At 37.9% G+C, this 23,137-nt stretch overlaps 3 protein-coding genes across 3 annotated transcripts; all 3 read left to right on the top strand.

Annotated features, from left to right (window-relative positions):
* The first annotated feature begins 564 nt into the window (after positions 1-564).
* Positions 565-3,055, top strand: LOC131788707 (potassium channel subfamily K member 15-like). The gene is made up of 2 exons (XM_059105793.2): positions 565-960; positions 1,516-3,055. The coding sequence occupies exons 1-2, from the start codon at positions 672-674 to the stop codon at positions 2,154-2,156; spliced, it is 930 nt and encodes a 309-aa protein (XP_058961776.1). The 5' UTR covers positions 565-671; the 3' UTR covers positions 2,157-3,055.
* Positions 3,056-7,421: 4,366 nt separating this feature from the next.
* On the top strand, positions 7,422-11,163 carry LOC131788725 (two pore potassium channel protein sup-9). Its single transcript, XM_059105805.2, has 3 exons — positions 7,422-7,493; positions 9,024-9,357; positions 9,983-11,163. Exons 1-3 carry the CDS (start codon positions 7,467-7,469, stop codon positions 10,696-10,698), a joined length of 1,077 nt encoding a protein of 358 aa, XP_058961788.1. The 5' UTR covers positions 7,422-7,466; the 3' UTR covers positions 10,699-11,163.
* A 737-nt stretch (positions 11,164-11,900) lies between these two features.
* Positions 11,901-22,397, top strand: LOC131788724 (zinc finger protein 271). The gene is made up of 2 exons (XM_059105804.2): positions 11,901-12,164; positions 17,144-22,397. Exon 2 carries the CDS (start codon positions 17,174-17,176, stop codon positions 19,166-19,168), a length of 1,995 nt encoding a protein of 664 aa, XP_058961787.2. The 5' UTR covers positions 11,901-12,164; positions 17,144-17,173; the 3' UTR covers positions 19,169-22,397.
* The last annotated feature ends 740 nt before the right edge of the window (positions 22,398-23,137 follow it).

Raw genomic sequence — 23,137 nt, 5'->3', positions numbered from 1 at the left:
ATAACTCTCAGAGTAAGTGATAATAAATGTGAAATTGTAAACAGAAAGATTGCCTAATAATGTTGGTGCATAGAGTAATGCCCTTGTGAAGAGAAACCTTATCCGATTTTACTTATTGTATTAAACCACCGTAGCTCGTCTTTTGGATAGCTGAAAAGACGAAAACCTCGGCGATATCGTTAACTGGTGTATTCTATAGTTTTAGCAAATTGTAATTCTCAGTTCGTATGCAGACAAACAAAAAAGGGTTCTGGACAACAATAAAAACAATCTAGAGCGAAGGAGTCGATGATAATAGAGGAAGCTCATTTATATTTTAATTATATTTTATATTTTTACCATAATCAATTAGGCTAGGGTGCTTTTTGCCGGCCGGTTGTAATTACCACATGGGAAAACTCACACAAGCAGAATGATTTCCTTTCCTAATAGGAGAGATGATGGAATAAGTTCCCACGTTCTTCTCAGGGAGGAAGCGCAAACGGCAGTGAATGTAAGGTCTATGTCAACTTGATGATGCTTGAAATCAGTTCTAAGATTTGCAAGTGAGAACTCAGAAACCCCAACCTAATTTTTAGGATTTGACTTCTACCGAGCTCAAGCTGCTGATTGTCGTGTCCAGAGATTAACGCTGTAATCCAGTAATCCAGCTTACACCGATCATCTTCAACATGAACTCACTTTTGAAGAAAGTACTTCTTCGAACCTTTGGCTTCTCCTTGCTAGTCTTTCTAAGTCCTTTGCTATTCATTCAAGTGGAGTACACAGAGAAGGACGATAACCAGGAAAAATATCAGTTGTTATCCTCTTTGTACAAGTCCATGGAGTCTAAATACAACATGTCTCTTGAAGAATTCAACAAGTTTTGCAGCGTTGCGTATGAAGCTTTAAGCATGCCTAAGCCAAAGTGGACCTATATTCATGCCTTTGATTTCATTGTGCAGACCGTAACCACTATAGGTAAATATGAGGCAGATATGCATCTGTTTTTTCTCCCGACTATGTTCATTCTTGTGTTATATCTGATTTTTATTGACTAGGTCATGTTTGACAATGTGAGGTACGTCTCCTTTACACTTCTTGAAACATCATATGGGAACAAACTTTTTTCTTCCTCCCAAGACAGATATGCCCTAAAGGAGCTTGCAATAATGTAACCTCGGAAAACACTACCCAACAGATTCGGAAAGACATCTCAAGGAAATAGGATTATTTTATAGAGCCGAACAAAGCCTTGTGGAATCTTCCATGTTGCTCATTAACCCTTCTCTTACTTAAGACTACCTAACTACGCAGACCAAACTATGCATTTGTAAAGTAGAAATGTTTGAATTCTCTGATAAGAGAGGTTGGACGATTCTCTTACTTTCCTAGAGCACCTACCTTCCTCTGACAATCTTTCCCTGCATTTTTGTCGTTGCCCTGAATTCTGAAGGCACGCGCATAGGAGGAACAATCACCTAGTTACGAAGATCTATACGCTAGGAATTAATCCATAATCCATTTTCTCGACAGGTTATGGATACATTACCCCTCAAACTCCTGAAGGTCAGATATTGTGTATCTTCGTGTCTCTACTTGGAATTCCAATAACCTTGCTCACGTTGAATTCCGTCGGCGAGTTGATCGCCAAACTGATCAGCAAAATTCTCACCAAATTTGAAAGGAAATTCCTCGGAAGACCAGAGCCGAAACATGTTAAAATTAAGACCGCCGCTATTTTGGGATTATCTATGATAACAATCATGATGGTGTGTGGCACAGTGTCAGTAATGAGACAAGAAGGAAGAGAATCGGATTGGACTTTCGTCGAAGCATTATATTTTTGGTTCATAACATCCTCCACAATTGGTTTTGGCGACTATGTATTTTATCCACCCAGCTATAGGATTAAGAAACTAACGTTGCTTAACTCTACATACCAAGGAAACGAGAATGCCGAATCTTTTCAAGCTTTCCATATACCTTCCAGCCTTTTTTTCGTAACTATATACATGTTCAGTCTAAGCATTGTTTGCAGTGTAATAAATTCCATCATGGCTGCCATCGAGGAGAGTAAATGTCACCCTCGATGTGTTGGATGTTTTACGAACAAAACGCGAGACTTCCATGAAAACACTGAGCAACATGGCCAGAACCACGCAGCAATGTCTTGAGTTCCATAGTAGTAAGATTTGGATAAGGATTTTCGTCCTTCCTCTCGAGCCTTAATCAATCCATAACAGCGAAACACTTGAGCACCGCATGTTTCCTTATGTTCGGAGGTCAACGTTCCTGAATCTCTCTAACGATCTTGGAGCCTAATAAGGCGAAATCTTGGGATCTCTTGGAGTGGTAAAAAGGCATGATATATTTGAGCATGAATGAGTCTAGTGCAGGATGCACCAACTTTTAAACCCCTGAAAACTGGCAATCGAGGAGCCGAACTTAGTGAGCGAGGCGAGCGAGGCCCGGAAAAGATGCTCACAGCTGTACAGCAATATAGCATTTGTGTTAGCAGTACTCTTAACTTTACGCGCCGGTTTCGCTACTCGTCGAGTTCGCTACATGTTTGCTACTAACATGCCGAATTCGCTGCGTCTGTTAATTCTCAATTTTAATTTCTCTTTTAATCATAATCCACAAGCAATATCTGTACTTTATACTCCCAACTGCGTGGCTGCCGTTTTTAGGAGTCAGTTAAACTGGTCATATGCAAATTCCCTTCTAGTTTGCTTTTAACCGCATCGTTGATTTTTGTGATTGTTCCGAGGTTGCGTTTCACAAGTAAACCTGACTGTTGGGTAGAAAGAATTGGCGAAGTCAACAAAATTGGAAGCTTCTTTCATAGAAATGTCCAACGGTGAGAAGATGTCATCAATATATATCTTCCAGACCAAAGGTTAGAGGGGTTAGCCATAAATATTCGTTTTTCGGATCAATATCAGTATCTAGGCAACTCCCCATCTACCCCTACCCTAACCCAACAACAGTCAATTGATAACAAGTTAGGGTTAATGTTGGGCTAGGGGAGGGGTAGTTGGGGAGTTGTTCAGATACTGATGTTGATCCCGTTTTTCTAGGTCTGCCATAAAAGTCTTTTTTGATAGAATGGTAGGATGAAGTAAGTAGCAAATTCGGTATGTAAGTGGCGAACATGTAGCGAACTATAACGTAGCGTACTCGACAAGAAGCGAAACCGACTGATACCCACTCTTAGTATGGGCATGTGAGTTTGTGCGTTTAAGACTTAATAAAAGCATGCACTGTCAGGCTTGTAATAGCCGTGTATTTATAAGACCGATGACTGCCACGGATTGTCTGACTTGACTTTTCACACGCATTAAACCTCGCCTCTCTTATACCCGTTTGGTTAGTAAAAACAAAATTGGCGCGACGTTTCGTGTGAAAATTGAAAAATAAATATCAATATGAAAGGACGCCTATAATATTTATGTAAACGGTGACGGAATTTGCTGACCAAAATTTAGTGAACTTGAACTGATATACAGCTTTGCTTAGTAATCCATGTCCAACGAGAGGTTCATTTGTCTCCTTTACTTTACAGGTCATTAAATATTATTTTTCCGAGGTTACCAAAACACAAAACCAAAATTAAAAAACAATTGTACGTTGAGTTATAATTAAAAATTGTACCGCTGACGGACAATAATAGATTAAATTCAATATCACAAACAGCTGCCCTTACTGCTGAGTTTTGATTGTTATCCATGGATGAGGACGGCCATAGATAATTTAGTGAACGAAGTTTTCGTATATCCTTTCTCAATACTTCCAAATTGGTAAGTCCGTTGGTAAGTTCAGTGTTTATATGAAGTAATGTAACGAATTAACGATCTCTTGAAAAAACATTTTGACTGAGACCAAAAACGTTGGAATATCTAAAGTAAATTTGGCAATGGAAGGGTTTGTGTCTGCATAGATGATTACTGATAGACAAAATTAAATAATAGTGTCACTTCTCCTGTTGGAACTTAACACTTACATCTTAAATGAGTGAGACGACGTGTACCGTGAAGAAATTTCTTACAGTTTTAGTTTAGTTGACCAATTTATCCTTAAGCTAGAGAGTAACTCGAAAGAACACGGCCATTAGTCAAACAGGTTTCGTGAAAAAGAATCGAGCAATAATTAACACTTACTCTCCAAAGAGTGTAGGTGGTTTGTTTTAGTATACACCACGTAATAACTAAAAAAAAGAAAACAGTTTATGTCTTTCAATATACCTAAAACTAGTCGGAAATTAAATTTCTGAGGCCTTTAAATTTTTTTAAAGTGAGTGATGATAAATATGAGAAGGTAAACGTTAAGATGAATTGAGTTGGTGTATAGGGTGATGTCCTCGTGGAGACAAACCTTTTTCCTTTCTGCTTATTTTTTCAAAGTAGCAAAACTTTTATTTAATATGGGTAAAAAGAAGAAAACCTTGGTCTTATCGTTAACAAGTGAAAGATATAGTTTTATCAAATTGTGATTTTCAGTTTGTATGTACACAAACAAAAAAAGGCTGGTTCTGCGATAAGATATTGATAACAGTAAAAATTATCTGGAGCGAATGAGCCGATGATAATACAGGAAGCTCAGCTACAAAATATGTGAAAAAGTATTAGGATAAAGGTTAAAAAATTATACTGATTGGGAAAAAAATGTAACATTGAGCGTAACTAAACGTCTATCAGATATATCCACACACTGTCAGTTCACTGTACATGTTCCGTTGTTACGACATGATAAAACATCGATTTTAGTAAATTTTTTAGTAAACCTAAATTGAAATGTAGTTTCACGTACTTTGACGATACGTTTTTTTTTTCAGGATTTGACTACTATCAAGCTTAAGCAGCTGATACGCGTGTCCTGAGATTAACACAATAAAACAGTAATCCAGCTTACAACGATCACCGTAATCTTGAACATGAACTCACTTTTGAAGACAGCACTTCTTCGAACTTTTGGCTTCTTCTTGCTAGTCTCTTTAAGTTCTTTGCTATTCATTCATGTGGAGTACACAGAAAAGGACGACAAACAGGAAAAATATCAGTTGTTGTCCACTTTGTTCATGTCCATGGGGTCTAAATGCAACATGTCTCTTGAAGAATTCAACAAGTTTTGCGGCGTTGCGTACGAAGCTTTAAGAATGCCAAAGCCAAAGTGGACCTATCTTCATGCCATTGATTTCGTCGTGCAGACTGTAACCACCATAGGTAAATATAAGGCAGATATATATCCGTTTTTTCTGCCGACTATGTTCAGTCTTATGATATATTTTATTGACTAGGTAATGTATGACAATGTCAGCGGACGTACATTTCCTTTATACTTCTTGGAACATTTTATGGCCACAAAGTTCTTCTTCTTCGTAAAGCAGACATGCCCTAAAGGAGCTAACCCAAATGCTTCCCAATAGAACTGGAAAGTCTGTCTACCAAAGGGAATAGTGTTATACCATAGAGCTCGACAAGATCTTGTAAAATCTTTCATATTTCTCATCAACCCTTCTCTTACTTAAAGCTTTCTAATTGCGGAAATCACTTTATGCATTTCTAATGAAGGAATCTTTGAATGCTCCCACAAAAGTGGTTCGATGAGCCTTTTAGTTCCCTTGAGCACCGACCTTCTTCTGATAATCTTTCCCTGTATTTTTGTCGTTGCCCTTAGTTCTTATGTCACGCGTTAGTCGAACAATCACACAGTTACGAAGATCTATACGCTAGCAATTAATCCATAATCCATGTTCTCGACAGGTTATGGATACATTACCCCTCAAACTCCTGAAGGTCAGATGTTGTGTATCTTCGTGTCTCTACTTGGAATTCCAATAACCTTGCTCACGTTGAATTCCGTCGGCGAGTTGATCGCCAAATTGATCAGCAAAATTCTCACCAAATTTGAAAGGAAATTCCTCGGAAGACCAGAGCCGAAACATGTTAAAATTAAGACCGCCGTTACTTTGGGATTATCTATGATAACAATTATGATAATCTGTTGCGCGGCATCAAGATGGCGTCGAGAACGAAGAGGTTTGAGTTGGACTTTCGTCGAAGGAGCATATTTTTGGTTCGTAACATTCTCCACAATCGGTTTTGGCGACTATGTATTGTTCCAACCCAGCTATAGGATCAAGAAGCTAACGTTGCCTAACTCTACATATCAAGGAAATGAGAATGCCGAGTCTTTTCAAGCTTTCCACATACCTTCCAGCGTTTTGTTTATATCTGTATACATTTTAAGTCTAAGCATTGTCTGCAGTGTAATAAATTCCATTATGGCTGCCGTCGAGGAAAGCAAATGTCGCCCTCGATGTCTTGGATGTTTTACGAACAAAACGCGAGACTCCCACGAAAGTAGTGAGCAAAATTTTCAGTGTCCTACATCAAGGTCTTGAGTTCCATGGTAGCAAGATTTGGAAAAAGATTTTTATCCGTCTTAACAAGCTTTAACCAAATAGAACAGCAAAACACTTGAGCACGTTCTTTAGTAACCTTAGAAGTCTTGGAATCTCTTAAGGGGTGAAAAAGCATGATATATTTGAACATGAATGGGTCTTGTGTAAGATGGACCAACTTTCGAATCCTTGGAAACTGGCAAACGAGAAGCCGAACTCAGTGCTTGGGCCTAGTCAGCTCTACTACAGAAAGGGTGCTCATTAGAGCTATTCACGAGTAGCATTTAAGTTAGCAAAGATTCCTTTAAAATACCTGAGTATAGATTTAAGCCCCCAAAACTTGATAGAATACTTCACCTTTAATGTGTAAGTATTCGACTTGAGACTCCCACAGATTGTGTAAGTTAACTTTTAATCCGTACGAAACACCTCTTTTAGCCAAAAATCTCGTACACCCATTTATATTACTCTTATCAAATGGCTGTAGAAAACAATTAAGGTATGAGAAAGAAAATCTGATGTTTATCATTCTATCATACTGAATTTTCCTAAATAACCGGGTCATGGTATAAAAGAATGGTTAGGAACAACAAAATTGGCTCTATATTTCGAGAGAAAATAAATATCAAGAAGAAAGAACGTCTACAAAATTTATGTAACAGGTACCGGAATTAGTTAACAGAAATTTAAAGAACTTGAACTGATATGCAGTTTTATTTAGTAATCCATGTTTAGTAATTCATTTGTCTCCTTTACTTTAGATGTCATTTAAAATTATATTTCGGTGGTTATAAAAACACAAAACCCAAAACAAAAAACAACTGGAGAGAGTGTTTATCATCGGTAATACTATTACTCTTAAATATAGAAGGATGCACGTTGAGTTATAATTAAAAATTGTACCACTGACGGACAAATTGTCAATCTTATATCAATACCAAACATATTTCATTTTTGTGTTCAGGAAGTTCTATTGAGTGGAGTAAATTCAATATCTCAAACAGCTGTCCCCACCGCTGGGTTTTGATTGTTATCCATGAAATAGGACGGCCACAGATAATTTAGTGAATGAAGTTCTCGTATGTCTTTTCCCAATACTTCGAAATTGGTAAGTTCGTTGGTAAATTCAGTGTTTATAAGAATGAATGTAATGAATCAACGATCTCTTACAAAAATATTTGATTGAGACCAAAACTTTGGAAAACTCAATTAATTTCGTATTTTCTGGTTCGAATCATATTCCTTTGAACTCACTTAACAATCTTTGACTTTAATAATTAGTATTTCTGTTTCTTTTCATCGCTAAATAAATTGAAGAATGTAAAATTTAACCAGTATTCAAACAGCAAAATGTACCACTGAACTATTTTTACCAACTTTTTTATTACCGCGATCGTTGCGCCGAGACCAACTCCTTTGAATCAGATATTTCAGCTTTCGTGCTGAAGAAAAACTAGATACACATTTTTAACTCGACTATGAGCATAATAACTGTACATATTTTTAGAAATTGTTTTTTTTTTATGGTGAGTAAGACCAAGACTTCAACGATTTTGATTAAATTCAAAGTAAGGATAAAAGGAGAGGAAGGAAAAAATTACAAAACCTTAAGTTGAAGTGACTTGCCACGCATAGGTTGTCAAATAGATTTTGTGAGGTCCCATTAGGGGGGTCTGAGTATCCCGTATCCCATTAATTTTTGGCCAAAATATCCCGTATCCGGTTCATTCTTGTGATTCGTATCCCGATAACGCCAGTTACCATGATGACGTCATTGAGCGTAAAATGTTTTGGTACCTGATAACGAAAACACATTTTCCTGGAGCGTTTTGTATTTCAAAAAGAAATTACGTGCAAATAAGACATCACGTTTATCGATGGTATGCTCTTAAGTAACATTTTGTAAAGAATTGCTAAAGGACTGAGGTGAATTCAAAGGAATGAGTCACCGAGAAAGTGGTGCAAAATGGAAAAAGTCGTGGGGAGGGGAAGAGTTGAAGAGTTGTTCTTGAACAAGAGCCGATATTGGCACCTATTGACAATATTGACAATAGTTGATGGCAAAATGTAAAAAAATCACATTTGAAAGCAATTTTCAATTATTTGCACCTTCTATATTGATTAATAAACTTATTTCATTATTTTAAAAAAATGAGAACTTCGATCTTCGATATCCCAGAATCTTTTTTTAAATACCCCTTATCCCTTTAATTTTCCTCCCGAATATCCCGTATCCCTGTAATTTTTTACCCAAATATCTTGTATCCTGATAACCCCTAATAGGGCCTCTTTAGTACTTTTTTAGAATATTTTGCACCTTCTGCCAAAGCTGAACAATAACAGAGTTAGCTTTCCCACGTAAAGGGTTCAGATGTCCTTAATCCTGTTGTTTGATAACAATACTTTAAATAAAAGAAGGTGATGATGACAATAAGACGGGTATGTATTTCCATCTCATGGAATAAAAAATCCTCAACCGCTAGGGAGAGACTCAGGCAATTATTCATTTTTTCTTTGTTGTATTTAACTTTGAAGTCACAATTTTAACTTGTACGTGTTCCATTCTAATACAAACTGATTTCAGCACCATTTTCATTCTCCGTATGTTTAGACAATTATTTTTGTGATGTTTTCCCAGCTAACATTACAGAGAGCTCGAACAGACAAGTGGCAGTTTCCAGACATGGACCCACTGTTCAAAAAAGTACTGTTGCGAACACTGCTTTACTTGTTATTTCTCCTTCCCAGCGCTTGGCTCTTTCTGCAAGTGGAGTACACGGAGGAAGACGAGGAAGAAACAAAGTATCAAGTGTTGCACTCCCTGCAAGAATTCATGATATCTAAATACAATATAACCACCGAAGAGTTCATTAACTTCTCTCATATCGCACACGAGGCCCTAAGTGATCCGAAACCTAAGTGGACCTTTTCGTCTGCCCTTGATTTTGTCTTTCAAGCTTGGTCCACCATAGGTAAGAAAGGGCGTCTATCAAGAGAAGTTGAAGACATTTTCCCAGTTTAACGATTCTTTCTAGGTGTTTTTCTAGATTATTTATAGCAGTGACCTCTCTCGAATACAGTTATTTGACACTAAAAGTCCTGTCAAGAAACAGTCGCAAACCCAAAGTAAACAACTCCTCTTAAGTGTTATTATGACAGATACCGCCGATAGCAATTTTCGATTGAATTTCGTAAAACCAAAAGCAAAGCTATAACAAAGGTCTATCAGACTAAAACAAGATCATGTCTCCAGGGGTCAGCGAGAACTCAATGTGAAAATAAGCAAACTCCCTGGAGGGTGGGAAAAACCAGGAGGAGCAAGTCATGATTGGCTTTAGTTTCCCATCTGATTGGTGGAGAGATGGAGCAAGTTTTCTGGAACAATCGCGGTGGGGAGTAAAGAGAACCTAACATGATCCTGGATTACTGTCCATCTACACTCCCTTTAAAATTACTCCACTGTAGAAACCTTTCCTTAATTTTATATGGAGCGTCCTCTGAACAACAGTCTTTCCAAAGCAGTCACCTTCCTGCAATGGTGTTGTCCGTAAAACAATCACCTATGTAATATTAGATTTTTCAATATTTCCTTTACAGGTTACGGGTACATCACTCCTCAAACATGTTCAGGCAGAATTTTGTGCATCATTGTTTGTTTATATGGGATTCCTATCACCCTGCTCTTGTTAAAATCCATTGGGGAGCTGATTACCAGCCGTGTTAATGCCGAAGTCAGACGTTTCGAAAAGAAATTCTTGAATACACTGGAGCCGAAACATATTCAAACTAAGACTGCTGTTGTTTTGGTATCGTCGATGATATTGCTGATGACGGCATATGGATCTTTGGTACCGTATCTTTTAGGTTGGACTTTTGACGAAGGAGTATATTATTCTTTTATAACATTTTCTACAATCGGTTTTGGAGATTATGTTTTACATACTAAATCCGGAATCAAAAGTCTCGAGAGATTATTTTCAAAAAACTCCTCAAGGCAGGAAGGAAGCAAATTTAGAGTAGCTCACTCAGAGGATACCATTTACTCGGTTATCCACAATGTATTGGCGTCATTGTATTGCATGTTCGGTCTGTGTGTGGTATCTGGTGTGATTAATTCCATCATGACTGCCTTGGAAGAAACGAAAAATCCCCTCACCCGGCGTGCTACTGGATGCATCCCTCGAAAAACTCATAACCACATCGGGATAGATCTAGCCAGTTGTTCGCAGCGTGAAGAACATGAAGAAATGCAACACTCAGACGTTCAAACTGTAGAGGGCAATCTTTCACGGTCGGTTGCAGAAATAAAATAACGTAAGCTAGAAGTTTCTCCATGGTGAGACCTGTTTTGTCACTAATCTTTCAGGCTGCATGCATGCATGGAATTGAGAGAGAGGGGAGACAGTGGGACATTACTCATGAGGGGAAAGATAGGTATAAGGAGACAAGCCAGCTGTTTCAGTGGAATGAATGATTTTAATGCATCACTTTCGTTCAATATTACTCAAATCGGATTTTATATTATCTCAGGAAAATCACCACCACTTCAACTTCTTTATTACTCTATTTGAATCAGCTTTGGAAAGGTCACCAAAGCAACATATCAACGTGCCGTCGTTGTTGTTTTTTTTTTTTTTTGCGTCATTGCTTTTCGTAGGTCAGCAAACTATGATGAAAATTCGAAGTCTCTTCGAAAAAGGTTGATGAAAATAATAATGAAAAAAAAAAACTTTGTTGTTCCTTGTGTCAGAAGTTTTCTCCTGTTTGCATATACTATCGTGTCGCCTAAGAAATATGAAACATGAACGAAGAGACCCAACGACTTTTTGGGAACTCTGAAATAGCTTTGATATTATAGCTTTATTGTGGTAGTGCTGTTAGAAAATGGCCACGAGGAAGTTTACAATAACGCAGAATAAACAAAATTATTCTGTGAGAAGTTGGGGATTAAGAAGCTTTCAAAATATTTGCGCTATTCGCAATAATCTCTTTTAGTGTTCCATTTGCTCCTGCTGTTAATTGATGATACAAAATTATGCGTCAATCTGGTTTTCATTTTTCAGGCTTAAATATTTGATTTTCATATCTTTGCTTAATTCGGGTCCAAATCATTAAATTTCACGCAGATAGCGCAAGTGACCGAGAAGAAGACACCAGCTCGAAAGTTCCCGCGTGTCTACTATCTCGCGTGGGTGTTACCTAAAGTCCTCTTGCAGGCTGAAACTGTTCATTTTTTATTTTCAGTTTATTTATTATTTTCTCTTTAAAAATACAAAACACCTTCATACCAATAGCACGGATGAAATGACACGGTCGTGCATCGAGTTTTCCGCTTTACCTTCAATGCGGCCCATGTGGCCAGTGTTCACATTTGAAACGTGAGCATGACCGAAATAATTAAACGTTTATCGTGTTTTGAACGTGACCAGACTTGACCTCTGTGTGCCACCAGCTTTTCTCTGTACGTCATTGCATAAATAGGTTTTAATCAATTCGTCATTTGGTCATTGAAGAAGGTGCTCCTACGAACAGTTTTCTTTATTGTAGTAACAAAAAATTACACCTAATTCCTGTTTTGGAAAATTATATTTGCCCGCTCATGCAGCTTATTCCTCACCCCTCCCCCGCGAAGAAACCATCGAACTGCGTCCCAGCCTCGATTCCAAGCTCATAATGCCGAATGATGATGAGTTATTTCTTCTCAAGTTTCTTCAAAGAGGACTTTAGAGTATTCAAGGGAAGCTGAACGCGGACGTCCGTTCAAGAAAATGCTGTAAAGGTAAGTGAAGTATTGTTATATCTTTACGCTTTTCGATTGATCGCGCTCACATTCTTTTAAATATGCTTTTTCTGCCTGGTCGAGTTCGCCAATGTGTCGGTATTTGGAAACTCCCAGCCGAGACTAGTACGTAAAATCGCTACATGTAGCGCAAACGAATCGATTGTCCAAAGCTACGCTCTCCGTAGCGCAACTCATTGTCTTGCAGCGATTTGCAATTTTACATTTGGTAACAAGGCACCCAAATTTGGTTTATAGATAATCGATGTAGTTATGAAGTACACATGCATAGTTTTAATGTCTAGCATTGCTTACGATTACTTAACACATCGCATACGTGACCTTCGCTATTACATGTGTCGCACTTCGAATAACTACCGCTTGTCTTGTTCACAAATCACGCATTTATTAAAATTTCATCAGTTCCTCAATACTTCGCGTGATATTTTTCTATTGTATATTTTGGTCATATTGTTCCACAAAATGTAATCAACCTGTTCAAATTAGTTTGTGATGATGTAATCTTGCCTTGACTGGATGAGTGAAGATGCTTTTGGGTTGGATTATTCCTAGAGGGTTTCTCACCAATCTCTGATAGTTTTCTAAGCTTTAAAATTTACTTTTTACTCACGGCTACATAAATATGCTGTATAGTGATTCGCTGTAGTTCTTTTAGCAAGCCATGATCAGAGTTCAGGAATTTACTTTCCCTTGATAATTTCACCAAAGCCGAAATGAGGCATGTAAGCATAAGTTTTATTCCTGCATAAAAATGTATTGAAAAAAATTAGTGTCAGACGATGAACACTTTTTAATGAAAAAAACCTACATTTCAAACATTTTTCTACTTGTAACTTTCTGTATTTTGGTATAAACAGAAAAATTTCCCATCCCTCTTCATTAATCTCCACATAGGTGTTTTGACCTGATTGTCTCCTAGTGAGCAGAATGCTTATTACATAACAGAAGGCTCCTATGATCTGTTGTAATTTGTTGGCCAGAAAATCAATTGATCCATTTTTATCAGAGTTTTCTTTGATTTTGTTTGAAAATTTCATCTGAAAGTGGTTAAATTTCTGTAATATCGATTGAGGGGGCTAAACAGAAGTGTTTTCTTCCTTAGTGATTCAGTCTGGCCAGTGAGGTCTGTCATGGTAAATACCCTCATTATGTGGTTTTCCCGAGTAACAAGTTCTGAAACGCCTGGCATTAGAGCCTGCAACAGGGACAATGCTTCGATTAAAATCCTCCTAAGTGTTTGAAATTTTTTCTCTGATGTGTGCTCATGACAAATATATGATTTTTCAAAATAAATTCAAAGTAAATTCCTATTTAATACTGTGTCTGGCAGACAGGATGCATGTGACATTGTTTATTGTGGTGTTGAACAATGCAGGGTTCATGTGACTTATATCACCCTGAGTGAGTCTTTTGTGAAAATCCAATACTGGCTGAGATGTGGAGACCCTTGATAAAAAGTTATTAACTGAGACAGAACTTTTTATTTCAATTCTGAACCAGAGTTTCTTTGATTCAAACATATGAGTGTTTGATTTTATGATTTAGAAATCTGAGTGCGAGATGTTTACCATGCTCTGCTATAAAGTTAGTTCTTGGTTAATAAAAATTTTGGATAATTTACCATACAGGTTAGTCACCTGGAGAAGCCTTGCATCAATTATTGTAGTTTTGAAGGTCCCCTAGTCATGACTTTCATTTATTTTCTCCTTAGAAAAGTTTGCTCATAATGTTTTCCAGCAAACCCTAATTAGTTACATTGCTTTCTAGCTGTTTCTTTAGCTAGGCCTACATGGTTGAGTAGTGGTACTGAGCAAATAACGACAATATTTTGATGCTTAAGTAGAGTCAGGTTTGAGTAGAACTGGAGATTTTTTATTCATCTGCGAGACAATCCATTTACCACTCTGAGGGTGTATTTTCATTTTTTGTCTGCTGCCCTGTGAGAGAGGTCTGCGTATTTATCAAGCTTTTTTCTTTTCCACCATTCTTCTTGGTAAACACTAGTTCAGTGGCATTGGAGGTAATTACTCCTTACCCATTCCTTGTTGTTGCCTAACTCCACTGTTTCTTTATTCACCAGCTCTTAAGCTTAACTTTTATTAATGAGTTAATAACTCTTGATTAAAAGTACTTTTGAAAATTAGAGTCAATTATCAGTACAATTTTAAATACACATCACTCCTGACTTATGATAGATGATGATAACAGGGGTGGATACATGCTAAAGTAGAACAAATTTTGCCATAGTGATACTCTTTGAATCAGTGATTTTTGTTACCTGCAGAAACATTTATTTATGGTTTTTAGATGACTCAAGATTAATGCTGGGATTTTTTGTATGAGCGAAAGAACATGTTAAATGAAAAAGAAAACCTTTCATTTTTAGATTTGTTTGTGTGATGAGTTTTTTAAGAGGTGTACAGGATCCTTGAGAACATTCAGAGAGGTATTTTAGTGGAATGTGGATGAGAAAAAAAGTGGCTCATGACTTACATGGGGTGACGTTGTTGTTAAACTAAAACTAAGTTTTTGGTGTTATGTGATGCAGGGTTTTGTTCAATGTGAACTTAAATTTTGAGTCGATAACAATCCTAAATCTTTCAAATTCTAAACTCACAAAATTTTCATGCTGCACAGTAGCACTTTTGTTGCCTTGCCTAGCCAAGATATCACTATATCAATTCTCCCAACTATCTGCGATGCACTTTGTATGATTTTATTTCTGAGAATTTAACATTGAATCATACAATATCCCCTTGGTAGTACTTTTCTTCTCAGTAAAGTTCTGCTTAAATGTTTATTGATATCATGAGGAGAAATCCTCTCTTGGTCTCTCTTGGAAGTGAAAGGGTTAAGATGTTAAGTGTTCACAAAGTAAACTTTTTGAGTCTGTTTACCAAGACACAAAATACATCTTGGAAATAATGGGTAAAAACAGTTATGAAAAAAATGTAACCAAAATCAAAGCTGGTAACTAAGAATTTTTTATTTCAACCATTTTCAAATTATTGCTCTTTCGAAGCTTGATAGTTGACTGTGTATACACTTTGTTTTATCTGGCAGCCAACTTGTTGGGAAATGGAGGAGGATGAAAAAGGAAATTATACATGTTATGTATGAGTGGATATGTTTATTAAGACCTCTTGCAGTATAAATGACTGAATTACAGGTCTGGCCGGCAAAGAATAATAAAGTAATAACACAAAATATATGGCTAAGGAAAAATTGATTGTATTAGCAACCAACCAGTATATAGAGGCAAAATAATGGAAAACTAGTCATGTGCAATGCATAAAGTGTATTTGTTTGAGATAAATGGATATTTGAATTTCTTTCTCTAGGACTTGATGCATAATTATATTGAGTATCTACTATGAGACTATTAACAAGCTTGTACACAGGGTTACCTGGTTTAAGACTGGTAATAAACCTTTTGCACTCTATGATCATTCTGTCTTGAAGTGATTGTAAATTACTGTCAAGGCTTCAGTTTATGATGACGTAAGAAAAATTTTTGGAAGGAAGCGGTTTTACACTTTTTTCGATGGCATCTGACAAATAAAGCGGCAAGTTTGAAAACACAACGTACCTGTATTCTAATATTGATCTTACTGTGTGTGATTTAAAGTTATGTTGTCCTTTTTCTGGCATCATAATTTAGAGGGTTATGAGGTTGGTACAGTAGTGTTCCATGTTAATTTTTTCTCCTGATCCCCTCCTTCATGAGGCAAAAATATTGTCCTCTCCTCTTTCACAGGTTAGATACAAGTATATGTAATCAGCATCACAATGCAGCTTACACCAGATATCTCCTACCAGATTTTGAGTATGAGATATCTGCACACGGCATTTACATGTATAAAAGCTGCTTTACCCAGGACCATTCATAAATTGAATTCATAAGTCTTTTGCAGTATCAAGTTGTCATTTCATTTATTGTTGGTAATGATATCCCTACATAAATTTCTTATGAGGTCCCTCCCTTCTGCTTGATCACATATTGGCAACCCACCCTCAAGGTGCAACAGCCCTTTGAACGGTATAAATAATGAGGGCTCCTTCAGTTATTGTGGAAGACATTATAGGTGCACTGCACTCATAGTGCAGAGGTCCATGTTCAGAACCTGCTTGGTTCTTTGTGTTGTTGTTGTTTTTTTTCGGCAAGTCACTTTACTCTCAGTGCCTCCCTCCACTTAAGAATAAATGTTGATAGTGGCAAACTGCCAGGAAAGCCTGATGAAATGTTTTTTTTTTTTGGAAGGGGGGGGGGGGTAACTTGTGATGCATTGGCATCCCATACAGTGGCTTTACTCCTTTTCACTACTAAAACTGGGATGAGTGAGTGCCAGCTGGATAGATCATGCAGGTCAAGTGATGACCTTTTTTTACGCTTAGTCATTGTAGGGAGTATTTACACTCATGGAGATCAATGCACTGTTAGCTTTGAGTAGTATTTGACTGCAAGCATGGTCTTTTCCATTGCCACAGCTAACTTTAGTACATGTAGCTAAACTTACTAATGTTTTCAGTTTTAGTTTATTTGCATTGTTTAGTTGTAGCCTCCTTATACTACGCCAGAACGCATAGTACAAACTAAAACCAAAGAACCTTAACCCTTTACACCCTAAAGTCAGTATGCATATTCTCCATACTGCTCTTTCTACATTTTTTAAGGTGCTGAGAAAGAGAATTTGTTTACCAATCAAAAGCTTCTTTCGTTGGTGATCATTTCCTTTATTCTCATGACCTAAACGTGTGATTCAGGGGTGATATTGTAGGGAGAAATTTGATGCTAGTCACTCTCTGGGTTTAAAGGGTTAAAACTGACTTTAAATCCCTCCTTTATAACATTTCTATCCTCATCTACAGATGTTGTTTGTAAGAAATTATTAACTTGATATTTTCTTGTCAAATTAATTTTGAGCTACTCTGACACTCTTCACCACTTTTCTTTCCAGGGATTGTGACCATTGAAGTGAATTCCATATATGGACCGATCCCCTGAGCCCTCAGCTAGCGGTTGCAACAGTCGAAGTCAACCTCCACAAATGCATAATGCCTCGCCCTCAGGACAGCCGAACAAAAAAGGTTCTGGTAAAGTACATTACTACCAATGTGCGCATTGTGACAAGGCTTTCTTGTACAGGTCCAAACTACTTCTTCACGAGATAACCCATAGTGGGGAAAGACCGTACAAGTGTCCCAATTGCGACAAGACCTATAAGAGGGAATCAGAACTTGTGGTTCATCAGCGGGTTCATACTGGGGAAAGACCTTTTCGTTGTTTAAAATGCGAGAAGGCGTTCAAAACCAAATCAGAGCTTGTTGTTCACGATAGGTTTCACACTGGTGAAAGGCCGTATAAATGTCTCCACTGTGACAAGTCTTTCAGAACAGCGTCGGAGCTTGGTTTGCACAACAAGGTTACCTCGGGTCAGAGGCCCTTTCGATGTCCTAAGTGCGACAGGGGCTTTTTCCGGCAGGCCGATCTCACCATCCATGAGCGAAACAACTGCAAAGAGAGACCCTACAAATGCAGCCAGTGCGAAAGAAGCTTCAAGACCCCGTCTGAACAGGAAAAACACGAGAAAAATCATTCTGTCGTCGAGCCCATTAAGTGCACAGTTTGTGATAAGTCGTTCAAAACGAAACAACACCTTGAAACCCACTCAAAAATTCACTCTGTTTCAAAGCCTTTCGATTGTTCATCATGTTCAATGTCGTTTAGGACCTCAGCGGAATTGACAGCTCACACCGACACTCACGGAGGTAAAAAACTTTACAAATGTTCGCAGTGTGATAAGTCTTTTGCCTTCAAGTCCAAGCTCTTCCAGCATTGGGTGATTCACACGGGGGAAAGACCATACAAGTGTGTCCAGTGTAACAAATCTTACGGTAGGAAGTCCGAACTTGTGGTACATCAAAGAATACACACTGGAGAAAAGCCCTTTAAGTGCACTAGTTGCGAAAAGTGCTTCAAGACCACATCAGAGCTGGTTGTTCACTGCAGGACCCACACTGGTGAGAAACCGTATAAGTGCACCCATTGTACCAAGCAGTTCAAGACTGCATCTGAACTTGGCGTCCATAGAAGGAGTCATATTGGTGACAGACCTTTTTCTTGCTCTAAATGTGAAATGTCTTTCAAACGAATGGCTGACCTGACAACTCATAAGAAATTCCATCTGATCGACCTGCCCCACAAGTGCCACCTTTGTGTGATGGCTTTTGGTACCTCGTCTGAACTTGCTATTCATGAAAAACTTCACAGTTCCCTCCTTCGTAATGGCGCGAACCACACTGCTGCGTTGCCTGGTTCAGGGGCTCATAAAGAACAAGTGGCTCTAAGCAACGGACAGCCTTCAGCGCAAGGCGGTATTTCTGACCAGACATTGAATTTAGGACAAGGGCTTAAGATGGCACAGATTGCCATTACCAACGATAAAGTGGCCTCCGCCGAAGACAGTGGAAAATTGAACAGCGCCGAACCCGATCTTGATATGGATAAGCTAATGAAAATTGTTAACAAACCCTTCAAATGTAGCCAGTGTGGAATAGCTTTTGTCTCCACCACAGAACTGGCTGGACACGTGAGAATCCACACCGGTCAAAGGCCATTTAAGTGCACGCAGTGTGAAAATTGCTACAGAACACAGTCAACGCTTGCTGTTCATATGAAAAGCCACGCCAAGGAAAAACGATATAAATGTTCATATTGTGAAGTGACATCCCCCACACTCTCAAAACTTTACGATCATTATATTCTTCATCAGAACGATCACACCCTTGAACGTCCTCGGGGTGGCGCAGAAGAACCGATGATCGTAGACGATGACGAAATGTTACCATTTAGGTGCTGGGTGTGCCAGAGACGTTTTGCTGAACAAATGGATCTGGATCTTCACATCAGTTCGCATAGAGACAGAAGTAGCACTCTGGAATCGTGTGTTAAGAGGTTAAAAAGCGCCATCACGGCAAAGTAAAGACAGTAACTGTTTTTGAAGATCCCACATCAAACAGAAACATTGGAAAATAGCAGCTTGAAAATAAACGCAGTTACTATTTACAACTTTGCGCTGTTAAAAGGTAAATCCGTCACGTAGATGGCAAGTAAGCAGGTTTGTTTAGATGCAATTTAGTGTTATCAACTGAGTTGGTTACGTAAATTGGCCACCGTAAAGAGTTAAAAGACTGAAGTTTCGAGCGTTAGCCCTTCGTCAGAACGATTGGAGGAGTTCTGGGTTGTGTTTGGGTTTATTTGCAGAAAATGGAGCTATGCTATTGGTGGGAATGGAAAAACGGCTTCCTACCGGTAGCGTAGCTCCATTTTCTGTTTATAAACCCACAGCTCCTCCAATCGCTCTGACAAAGGGCTAACGCCTGAAACGTGAGCCTTTTAACTCTTTACGGTGACCAATTTACGTTATCAACTCAGTTGATAACACTAAATTACCCTGTTATACTCTCCCATCGACGCAGCACCACAGTTTCTTTAGAAACTTACTCCCTTTATTAATTTTTTTTAGATGTGACTCATTTTTAAAAACCATGAGATTCTTTTTCAAATGCATTCTGTGTATATCACCTCTTTTGAGCTAGTGTTTCGTGTGTCCGTCATTCGAGGATGAAACTGTTGCAGTCGTCAAAATTCGGTAACAGTTTTGTGGTCCAATGAAAAAAGTGTAGTGTGTATTATCATTTGCATTCTTAAATTTTGAGCGAGAAGTCCATATTAGTAACCAATGCATTGGTACAACTGTAAATGTTATAGGTGTAGTTATAGAGATTACTCACTGATTTGCGCTATTTCAGCTCTTAGTCTTTTTGCTCATAGTTGACCGAGGACTTCACCTCTCATTAATTCTTTGGTAAGAAATTGGGAGCCAGCATTCTTGTTGTAATAATTAGAGAATTAATCTAAGCCTTAAAAATTTTTTTGTTCTTCGGAGATTTTCCAGGCAATTAGGGAAATCGGCAAGACACTTGTATAACTGCTTGATTAATGGGCGATTGTTACCAAATTCTTAATTCGTGGCCTTGTGGTCAGTCAAGTTTACCTTCGAAACCCTTCTTCTCAGTCCAAAAAAAAAAAATGCTTTAGGTACTGTATAAAATGTGGCATTGTCGAAGGTTTAATGTACCGTTGGTGCGTTATGCTAAGCATTGCCTGTGTGCCCACTATTCTGTGGCCAGCGGCGAGTATTGAGAATGAAGTGAAGCGCCGAAATTTTACTCTCAGTGTTATTGAAGAATCCAGACTCTTCCTCAGTGGGCGCTCAGCGAGATTCTTTAGAATATATTTTTGACAAACCAAATATCTCAGTTTGCAATTTTAAAAACATAAAAGGGCAAGCAACGGGCCCAGTTTCTCCTTCCTGCTGAGTACGTCCGCCACTTTTAGTGTCGGGTATCGACGGTAAACTTTTTGTTAGCACAATGCGTTTTAGCAATGTGTTTTTTCCCTGACGATCAGAAACAATTCAACCGTTCTTTTTTTAATGTATATTTGAGCTATGTACACTAAAGAGTGGGTTTATTGGTGGATATTAAAGGCATAAGTGAACAACGTAATGTTGTTGACATATGATATGTAACGGTAGGTGATATTGTTTTGGTAATTGTAATTGGTTGTGTATGTGGATCATAGTTACTAAAAAATATTTCTAATTGAAACTTAAACGAACATTTAGCGCTATCGTTCCATTTTACATTGTGTAGAATGTTGTTAGGGTTTGAAATTTATACTGAAGGAATTCTAGATAGTATGAAGTTTACATAAAGCGATTTAATGCGCCGGTGGCGACGAATTTGATCGCTGCGATAGGCGTATAAAATCGCTAGGTGTGTCGCCGGCTTAAGCTCCGTTCACATCATTGAAGACGTAAAACTTAGAAGCACGTTGGCTTCTGAAAGGAAAACCTAAAGGACTGGTTTTTTTTTTGTAATTTTTCTACTAAGGATGCTTAATTAGTGATTTATTAACCCTAAAGTCTCACTTTAAGGTCATTCACTGATAAAAGGTGACATCCGCCCTCAGTGAAAGCGTTTTATTATCTCAGCCATTTTCAATTTTTTACAAACTTGTTTTGTAATAACTATCTTTTTCGCCCAATTTCAGTCTTTTTATGATGTATTGTGAACGGAGTGTCTTGTATTTGATCGATACATTACTATTGTCTTTGAGAATCGTGGCTGCCAAGCTCTCAATAGTTGATGTGGTCAAAAATTAATTGTTTTTCTTGGTTGTCTGATTCTCCAAACAATATTCACTTTATTAACTTTGTATTTTATTCTATTTTAAATCTAACATGTGAAAACTGAAAGATTTTCTTAGTATAAGTGACTGTACTACATTAGGTTATATATGAACAAATTATGTACTTTTAGTGAGTTAGCCAAATTTTTACGATATGACATTTTTACTATTTTAAAGTTTTTCTCTTGTTTTTAAAGCCATAGTGCAGATATCTTGTTGATATTAAGTATACTTACCTCTACAAATAACCGTTTCCATTTAAAATGGATGTAATCCTCCAGGTTGCTTTAGTAGTGCGAGTCGATGAGCAATTGGTTACTTGAAGTGACAATTATGGCCTTCTCGCGTGTTTTTACCAGGTGATGAGAATACTGACAAGTGTGATGCTGGGCAGTCAAGAGACCTAGTGGGGGAGGGAAGGGGACAAGACGAGACGACATAAACGCGTTTCTAAAAGAGTGCGATTACTTTGACCAGCATTGACCCTGCATTAGCTTGGTTTAACCCAATTAAATGTCCATACCAATTGAAGTAAAACGCCCCTTCCAACTGAACATTTAACCCTCAAACTCCTGAGATCTGATTGGTAATCCTCCCCTCTAACTGCTGCACATTTGCCTCGTAAATTAGTAATGAAAATTTGGTGTTAGATCAAGATAACTTTTACATGATGGGTTTGAGTATTCTTATTACCTGTCTGCTTTACAATGTATGGATATCATGGAGAGAAGTTACTTCTTAGTCACTTCTGGGAGTCAAAGGGTTAGGTGTTCTTAAAGCCTTGCATCATTGTCGTTCGATCTCTTCTTTGGCACAGCTCACATGGCCTCGAACAATTTCAGCTTGGACAATCTGATCAAGTGGACAGTTAGTTATTTTTTACGAATAAAATGCATCGGATCCTTTTCTACTATTTATTCACAGTATTTCTAGTAATAAAATGCCATCTTGCAAAAGTTGAAGTAATTTTGTCTTTTTTAGCTTTCTAAATATAATTCCTTGTTGTTGCATAACCTTCTGTGGCTAAGGGGTGCTTCTGAAACACTTCAGTATTAGATAACGATGATCGTGGGAAGTAATTGGCTACGAACAGTCTAGCAACTCTGATCAGAGTCTGACCACATAACCTCGTGTTGCACTCGTGATGTGTACGCAATAGACGTAATATAAATGGGCTTCGGAACGATGATTAACCGCTGATCGGGAAATGAACCCGCTCTTACCTCCTTTTCCAAAGAGTTATTTATCGGGAGGATCGAAGATCGGATACAAGAAAACGGCTGAAATCGAGCCTCTATTGCAGAATTTATCTTCGCAATGCCAAACATGCCAGAAGTTAAAGTAATACTTTGTGAACTCAGAAACACCCACGCGGTAAATAGGGTAAATTGTATAGTATGATCAGTCGTTTAGTACCATATCTTGTCTGAGCAGTTTCGAAAAACAGCCCGCGCAGTAAAGTTAATCGAAGAAATCCCAGAGACCATAAAACTAAACTTCTTTTCCCGCATTTCATGGTCTCGGGATGAAATCGGATCAGTGATTAAATAATCGAGAGCGTTGCGGAATTTTTATTCTTCGTAAGTACCGATAATTGACGATGTATCCATAGTTGCGGAAAACTTATCTTCAAATACACGATAATTTGGTTCTATCAGCTGAGTTGATAATGTATATTGATCACCGTAAAAAGTTT

This window comes from Pocillopora verrucosa, chromosome 1 (genome assembly GCF_036669915.1).
Source record: "Pocillopora verrucosa isolate sample1 chromosome 1, ASM3666991v2, whole genome shotgun sequence".
NCBI lineage: Eukaryota > Metazoa > Cnidaria > Anthozoa > Scleractinia > Pocilloporidae > Pocillopora > Pocillopora verrucosa.
This window is presented reverse-complemented; position numbering and strand designations above follow the sequence as displayed.